The sequence below is a fragment of the Erpetoichthys calabaricus genome, chromosome 1, assembly GCF_900747795.2.
Source record: "Erpetoichthys calabaricus chromosome 1, fErpCal1.3, whole genome shotgun sequence".
NCBI classification, from domain to species: Eukaryota; Metazoa; Chordata; class Cladistia; order Polypteriformes; family Polypteridae; genus Erpetoichthys; species Erpetoichthys calabaricus.
In genome coordinates this window covers 174,469,004-174,477,566 of record NC_041394.2, presented here as the reverse complement: position 1 = coordinate 174,477,566, position 8,563 = coordinate 174,469,004, and the positions used below count along the sequence as shown (strand labels likewise).

At 38.9% G+C, this 8,563-nt stretch overlaps 1 protein-coding gene across 1 annotated transcript in view; it reads right to left on the bottom strand.

The window, feature by feature from the left end:
* Positions 1–318: 318 nt before the first annotated feature.
* The window catches only part of hcls1 (hematopoietic cell-specific Lyn substrate 1), a 35,071-nt gene continuing 26,826 nt past the window's right edge, over positions 319–8,563 (bottom strand). The window contains exons 11-16 of the mRNA XM_051922577.1: positions 6,788–6,857; positions 4,101–4,249; positions 2,909–3,169; positions 2,462–2,645; positions 1,732–1,800; positions 319–779 (exon numbers count right to left, since the gene is read on the bottom strand). Coding sequence (XP_051778537.1) covers positions 646–779; positions 1,732–1,800; positions 2,462–2,645; positions 2,909–3,169; positions 4,101–4,249; positions 6,788–6,857 — 867 coding nt within the window. The 3' untranslated portion in view covers positions 319–645. The remainder of the gene's footprint in view (positions 780–1,731; positions 1,801–2,461; positions 2,646–2,908; positions 3,170–4,100; positions 4,250–6,787; positions 6,858–8,563) is intronic.

Sequence of the window (8,563 nt, the reverse complement as noted above, 5' to 3'; positions counted from 1 at the left end):
TAATAATGTGTTTTGCTGCCCTCACATGGTCAGAGATTGAATGGCAGGTTACATATAATCCCACAACTGTAAACGAAGTTACATCCAATAGTAAAATTAATCTCATGCCATTCTCTAATCAGCTTAATCTAGTGTAGGGTCATTAAGGCCAGTGGACATCTTGCATTGGTGATTGTTGCTAAAAAATGTTGACACCAAAAAGAGCCCTTGCTATGTAAATGTGTCACGTAGTGCATTGACATGACAGTCTTTCAGATTACATCCTACATTTAAAAGAGAAAGTGGAGCTCATCTGAAAGAAGGAAGATAGCAATGACAAAGGATTAAGCTAGACTTTTTATTCAAACAATTGAGAGGCATAGCCTTGTGAAAAAGTTAATTGATTCTGGCAGTGCACTAAAGTGTTGATTACCATATATTTTTCAGCGTATTTGCAATTTATATTTCAGTCTCAGAATTTTTAGATGTACATCTCACTATTACCATGATTTCATTACATTGGCACCAGATGAAGCAGCTCAGGGATTAAATCCAGTGAGGCACGAGGTTTTCAGCTAGCAACCTTAAATCTGCGGCAATAGACATGAGATGGCCTGGGTAGAAAAGGCCAACAGAAACAAAGAACAACAGTTGCATGTAGCATCTTCATTTTAATTCCACATATGAGGCAGGAAAAAGCCCCACTAGACCATGGCACTTCCCTTTCCACCAGGACTCATCGACCATCTCTATTTCATATATAATATCACCTGGATTGAAGGAGATCTCATCATTACCCTCTGTGAATAAACAAGAATAAAAGTGATGAATGGTATGCCAAGGATATACAATGTTTTACAAAATGAGTTTGTCATAAAACAAAACTAGAGGTGACAGCTCTTCTGGGAGGGATGATGTAAATGGGAATGCCAGCAGCTTTTAGGTATAGAAGTTTCATTCTGTTGCAAAATATTTGTTGGGCCCGCCAGACTTGCTTGGTTGAGCATTCTCAGTGATACAACAGATTCACTGGATGCAGTATTCTGGACAAGACATGTGGTAGTCTTATAGAGAAGAGCACTTTCACTAGCTGTATAGACTTCACTGAAAGAAGCTGCATTATTGGACATGCTGTAGCTTCCTTACTAGTAGAGTCAGTGCTGATCTTCTTAGACCTCATTAGAAGTTGTCCCCTGGATCTAGAGGATTCTGTAATAAAATCAGCCTTCCCGAGTTTATTAGGATTTGCCACATGACATTACATTGAGTGCAGGGGTCAGAAAGCCAGCATTATTTTAGTCTAGTGGCTAAAAGTTGCATTCACTTTGTGCTCTGAAGACAGTCAAGGGGAGGCCTTCTGATTTAATGATGGCACCAGACAGCTGCCAGAAGCATGTTTACATATTGCATACAAATTGTGTTTTGGAAACCACTGAGCACTAGTCCTGCCCAAACTGTGCTAGTGCAATACAATAAGGAATCTGGGGCCAAACATTACACTTACTTAACCAAGTTTTTCACTTGGTTAAATAAACCCTAACTATTCTTGCATTATCAATGCTATCAAAACATTATCAGCCGCATTTTCATGACCATTGTTCCTGCTCCTGAAACCAACCATCCTTAATTTGTTGGCACTTTTACAGTGGGATCTAAAGACAAGGTGTGCCACTTTATGACTAGCAGATTTGTTTTTGTTTTGTTTTTTTTTGTTTTTTTTTACTGAATTGGCAGCAATTTGCTTCTACATACCTCCCTGGTAGTCATACAGTGCAACTGCAGTTAAACTTTCATGCACATCCTCATAGTCATTTTCAGCACCTGTAAGGCAACAGACATCATTGATAGGTAAGGCTAGTCAAGCTGTTTGAGATATTCTGTGTCATTAGGAGCTCCGATACAAAGTCTTCTAGATCTTGATGATATGCAAATAGAGAGGTATAAAGACTTAATATGTATTATGAAACTATGGACAGTGATAGCATAAAATGCATCTTAAAACAATAGGAAAATAAAGAAGATAGAGCATAGAAATTACATTTTAAGACTGTGCAATGAGTTGAGCAGATGTCACTTGGAGCATATATGTAAAAATACTGTTCAACTCAAAGTACCTCACTGAGTGTGGAAGTGGCTCTCAACATGTATGTGTTATTCTGTAGGAGTAACATATATGATATAATATGTCATTCAGGATTGACAGCATGGATTTGCCAATAAATTGTTATGTAGAATATATTTTTGTAATCTTTAGGAATACTACAATGTAATAATTGTTTCCAGACTAGTCATTTGGAACAGATTTACATGGTGTGAGATTGACATTGAAAATGTCATGGGTACGTACCCAGTCATTGAGTATGAAATTGTCGTACAGGTAACAGTCAGAATGTGGCAGTTTGCAACTTGCATTGGATTTGACCCAAAGCCATATCATGCTGTACTATGATAACACTTTTTACTTGCACAAGCACCATCTTACCTTCTCCATCAAACTCTGGTGGCACTCCAAATTCCTCATAGTCTCCTGTGTCCTGTGGAATCACCCTGGAACTGCTCCCAAGGTCTTCATAAGGGTTCTCCTCAGAAGTGCTGGGTTTTAGTAGGACGTCTGTGCGTGGTGGCAGAGCTGGAGGCTCATCATCATCATCTTCATACACAGGCTCCTAGTAAAAATAAGCAAGTTGTGAAAAATATATTGAAAAGAGTGAAAGTGATAAAGAGTACTGCTAACTTTTTTGAGGTGAAGGCTGCTTACTTAATACAGACACAAAATTACAAACTGGAGCCTGGACTTTGTTCGTTCATGTTAGAGGAACCATGCAATATTTGTAGAAAGACATTATACCCACAGTATGGATAGCTTACTGTAGATGGCCCTGCATTTGCAGCTACTGAATGAAGATGACCTGCACTACTGTAAGGTTACCTTCAGTGCTGCATCCATATAGGAAGGTTCTAGTTCATATTCCTCTTCAGGGTGGGGTAGAGGACGACCTCTGATTGGCATATCTGGGTCCACCTGTGGTGTTCTTGCAGGAGGCACAGGAGGAGGTGCAGCACGAGCAGGGGGAGGTGTAGTGCGAGGAGGAGGAGTGGTACGTGGAGGAGGAGTTGTCTCATGTGGAGTAGGAGGTGTGGTACGTGGAGGAGGTGCAGGCTGCTTTTCAGTATTATCTTCATCAGCTTTCTGGAGAGTTTTAACAAAGCAACAAAGGTGAAAAATAATTGAGTATTACAGCTATAACCTCTTCCAATCAGTACTGTTCATTAACCAGTCAGTGCTCCAAGTGGATTGTGTCCATTTAAGGACCTTGTCATTTTTTACTTCTTTCATCATCAAAGTATTATACCATGTTACACTGTACTGTATGCCACCTTTTGGTTCTTATATGTCACTTCACTTTGTGACTTATCTCTTTTGACTAAGCATGTATTTATTGTCACTTGTCATTATATTTATTTGGTATTTTAACAGACCGATGTTTTAACTTTGACTGGCTATTTATATATATATCCCACTACGTAGCCATAACAATCATATCTATTAGTTAACTGTGATCAGGTTTTGTTAAAAAACATAAACTGAAAATGAAATATGATGAGGGATAAGTAACATGACTTGGGGTGATACTAATGCTTGATGACTGAAGAATTGAAAAATGGTGATAAAATCTACATCATACAAGTGTCATACTGGCTCTTTTAATTTAAACTTAAACTTAACGTTTTTAGTTAAGTGTCCCCTTTGCCAGAGAGATTCTTTTTCATAACTCAGTCAGCTTCCGCACTTCCCTAGTCAGAGGTTCTTGTATGCCAGTGAGAAGCAAAATTTATCTGTTCAGAACTTCCTCTTTATTTGGTATAAAATACAGTTAACCCAATAAGTACAAGGTTAGTACTTCCTCCATATCTATCTGTCAGCACCTTCCCTCCGTAATCCAAATCATTCCAGTCTCAGTGCAATATAGGATGGATTCCTTGTCAGAGTAAAGTCCATGTTGGTCAGCCTTATTCTCTATCTGGAAAAGTTGCACTGTCCCTGTCCTCACTCATTGAGAAGGCCACCTAACCAATAAGTCAAGACTTGGTGCAATCCTGTTAGCTTATTTTCTTAGTACCTGCTGGAAACGACTGGCTTCCTCTTTCTCCTTCTTCTCTCTTGCTTCTCTTCTTGCTCTCTCTTCCTCTGCTCTTTTGTGATCCTCTTCTGCAGATTTCTTTGCCATGTTTTCAAACTGTGCCTTAAGGCTTCCAGCTCCACTTCTTGCTGCCAGGTTAGAAGCAATAACATTGGCACAATGACCACAGCTGACTAGATAATAGCCTGGGAATCTAGTGTTTACAGTAAATGAACAATTGCCCAGTACACTAATGTGTGGCAGCTATGAGGATTTTGAAGTTTAAGGCTTAACTTGATGCAATGTAAAATACAGATATCTAGTACAGAAAGAAAATGTTATAACAATGTTCTCCAACAAGCCCACTGGGAAAGGTTGTGCATGTGTTGGGGAAGAGATGGGGTGGGTGTATATTTGAGAATGGGGAGGTTTCTGTTTGGTTTCATTTTAACCCAGTGTACCAGGTCTAGAAGTTTGATTTCTGAAGATGCTACCTTTAGGTCTCCTGTTGGCCCAACATTGTAAATTAATTATGTAAGACAAACTATCATGTTTACCTTGACTATATATGCACTCTATATATACAGTGTATATATATATATACACACACAGTATATATCTTGCTCAGCGGTATACATAGGACAAACGTCAAAAACAATCTCAACACGTGTACAGTAACATCGCAACGCCGTCAGAAGAAAGGACGCACTATCTTTGATATATGCACATACTAAATCGACAGGACACACATTCAACTGGGACAACGTAAAAGTAAAATTTAAGGCCAGTACTAAAAGTGCCAGAGAGTTGGCCGAGTCTTGGCTATCAGATGAAAACACCATCACCAGACACTTGGACATAAATTCAGCATATGCCAACTTAAGAAGAACATGTACACAATAAATAAACTATACAACCCCCCCCCCACCTTGATCATACTGACTTAGTCACCTCCACCCACCCCCCACTGAATGTGTTGCTATATATTGCCTTTGATTCTTGTAAGTCTAAGCATTATCCTCTGATGAAGACCCCTGATAGGGGTTGAAAGCTCAGGAATAAAAAAAACTATTTTATGATACGTGATTCTTTTTTCTCCCTTCGTGGATCTCCAGCTGCAAATATGCAAACCGTATCACAGACCTTCTCTTCCATATATATATATATATATATATATATATATTCACGGCATTCGTAGTCTGTGTCACAATCTGATTGTATGGGTGGTTACCTACCAGGTAACGCTTGTGGTTGGCCAGCAATCTGCTAACATCCGCCACGGTGCCCTCAGTTTGTGAGGAGCAGATCATAGAATGGTTGAAATAGTTTACTGTCAAATAAATGCAAATAAATGCAAAGAGTACGCGACACTGGCACTGACGTCCGAGGTTCGATTCCCGAGAGGGAGTGCAGTGGAGTGTGTACGCCTGATGAGCCCAGAATGAGGGCGAAACACGTGTCGCGTACTCTTTGCATTTATTTGACAGTAAACTATTTCAACCATATATATATATATATATATATATATACTGTATATATATATATATATATATATATATATATACTATATATATATATATATATATATATATATATATATATATACTATATATATATATATATATATATATATATATATATATATATATATATATATATATATATATATATATATATATACAATATATATATATATATACTATATATACAATATATATATATATATACTATATATATATATATATATATATACACTATATATATATATATATATACACAATACATATATACACATATATATATATATATATATATATATACTATATATATATATACATATATATATACACAATACATATATATACAATACATGTATATATATGTATTTTTATATATGTATTGTGTATATATATATATATATTATATATATATATATGTATTGTATATATAATACATATATATACATACATACATACATACATACATTTTCCAACCCGCTGAATACGAACACAGGGTCACGGGAGCCAATCCCAGCCAACACAGGGCACAAGGCAGGAACCAAACCTGGGCAGGGTGCCAACCCACTGCAGGACACACACAAACACACCCACACACTAGGGACAATTTAGAATCGCCATTCCACCTAACCTGCATGTCTTTGGACTGTGGGAGGAAACCGGAGCGCCCGGAGGAAACCCACGCAGACACGGGGAGAACATGCAAACTCCACGCAGGGAGGACCCGGGAAGCGAACCCAGGTCCCCAGGTCTCCCAACTGCAAGGCAGCAGCGCTACCCACTGCGCCACCGTGCCGCCCTATATATATAAATATAATATTGTCTTTGAGTTTTTGTTTTTAATGGTATTGGAAGAACGCTATCAGGTATGTAGGGAGAATTAGAAATGTGTAAGTAGTTACTGAAAGATTAATGTAGTTGAACTATAGTGATGTAAAATGTTGCCTAGAATTTCAGCTCACTTGTACCAGCAAGTTTTATTAGTTTACTGTAAAAGGTCTTCAGGGAGCTAGCATTTAAAAATAGAGAAAAAAGAAGAAAATAGTAGGAAAAAAGAAACAAAAATAAAACCAGAACATATTGTTATGAAGCCATTAACAAAGGCACCTAGGCCTCTAGCAATAACCAGTTTATCTGTGATTTCATTAATTCACAGTTTCAAGTACTTACATGCCTCAATAGGCTTTGTTTTTTCATAGGATGAGGAAGGGTTTTCTATGTCTTTGAATCCAACAGCAGTCTGAAGACAAAAAAAAGAAGGAAGGAGGCTAAATATCCAGTAAGAAACAAATGTGACATTTATGAAAAGTGAAGTCGACAGATCCAGCAGGTGGAAGATTCTGTTTTTTCCTTAAATTTATATGCTAGATTTAGATTAGAATGTAACAAACAAGTTTTGTTATGTGTGCTGTTTACACAAATCGATACAGATAGCCCTTTGGAAGACTTGGAAGTGCACAAGTACTGGCATGTCACAAGTGACGGTCAATGTTAATTAAATGTGAGGTTTTGCTCATACAGCAGAAAGGAAAAAAATCTGGAAAGAGGAAGGAGGAAAAGGAAACCTGGTGGTGGAATGAGGAAATACAGGAGAGTATACAGAGGAAGAGGATGACAAAGAAGAAGCGGGATAGTCAGAGAGATGCAGAAAGTAGACAAGAGTACAAGGAGATAAGGCGCAAGGTGAAGAGAGAGGTGCCAAAGGCTAAAGAAAAGGCGTATGATGAGTTGTATGAGAGGTTGGACACTAAGGAGGGATAAAAGGACTTGTACCGATTGGCTAGACAGAGGGACTGAGCTGGGAAAGATGTGCAGCAGGTTAGGGTGATAAAGGATAAAGATTGAAATGTACTCACAAGCGAGGAGAGTGTGTTGAGCAGATTGAAAGAGTACTTTGAGAGGCCGATGAATGAAGAGAATGAGAGAGAGAAGAGGTTGGATGTTGTGGAGATAGTGAATCAGGAAGTACAACGGATTAGCAAGGAGGAAGTAAGGACAGCTTTGAAGAGGATGAAAAATGTAAAGGCCATTGGTCCAGATGACATACCAATGGAATCATGGAGGTGTTTAGGAGAGATGGCAGTGGAGTTTTTAACCAGATTGCTTAATGGAATCTTGGAAAGTGAGAGGATGCCTGAGGAGTGTAGAAGAAGTGTACTGGTGCCGATATTTAAGAATAAGGGGGATGTGCAGGACTGCAGTAACTACAGGGGAATAAAATTGATGAGCCAGAGCATGAAGCTATGGGAAAGAGTAGTGGTAGCTAGGTTAAGAAGTGAGGTGATGATTAGTGAGCAGCAGTATGGTTTCATGCCAAGAAAGAGCACCACAGATGCAATGTTTGCCCTGAGGATGTTGATGGAGAAGTTTAGAGAAGGCCAGAAGGAGTTGCATTGCGTCTTTGTGGACCTGGAGAAAGCATATGACAGAGTGCCTCGAGAGGAGTTGTGGTATTGTATGAGGAAGTCGGGAGTGGCAGAGAAGTACAGATATGAACGAGGGAAGTGTGACTGTGGTGTGGTCTGTGGTAGGAGTGATGGATGCATTCAAGTTGGAGGTGGGATTACATCAGGGATCAGCCCCGAGCCCTTTCTTATTTGCAATGATGATGGACAGGTTGACAGACACAGACAGGAGTCCCTGTGGACTATGATATTTGCTGATGACATTGTGATTTGTAGCAATAGTAGGGAGCAGGTTGAGGAGACCCTGGAGAGGTGGAGATATGCTCTAGAGAAGAGAGGAATGAAGGTCAGTAGGAACATGACAGAATACATGTGTGCAAATGAGAGGGAGGTCAGTGGAATGGTGAGGATGCAGGGAGTAGAGTTGGTGAAGGTGGATGACTTTAAATACTTGGGATCAACAGTACAGAGTTATGTTATATGGGTTGGAGACGGTGGCACTGACCAGAAAGCAGGAGACAGAGCTGGAGGTGGCAGAGTT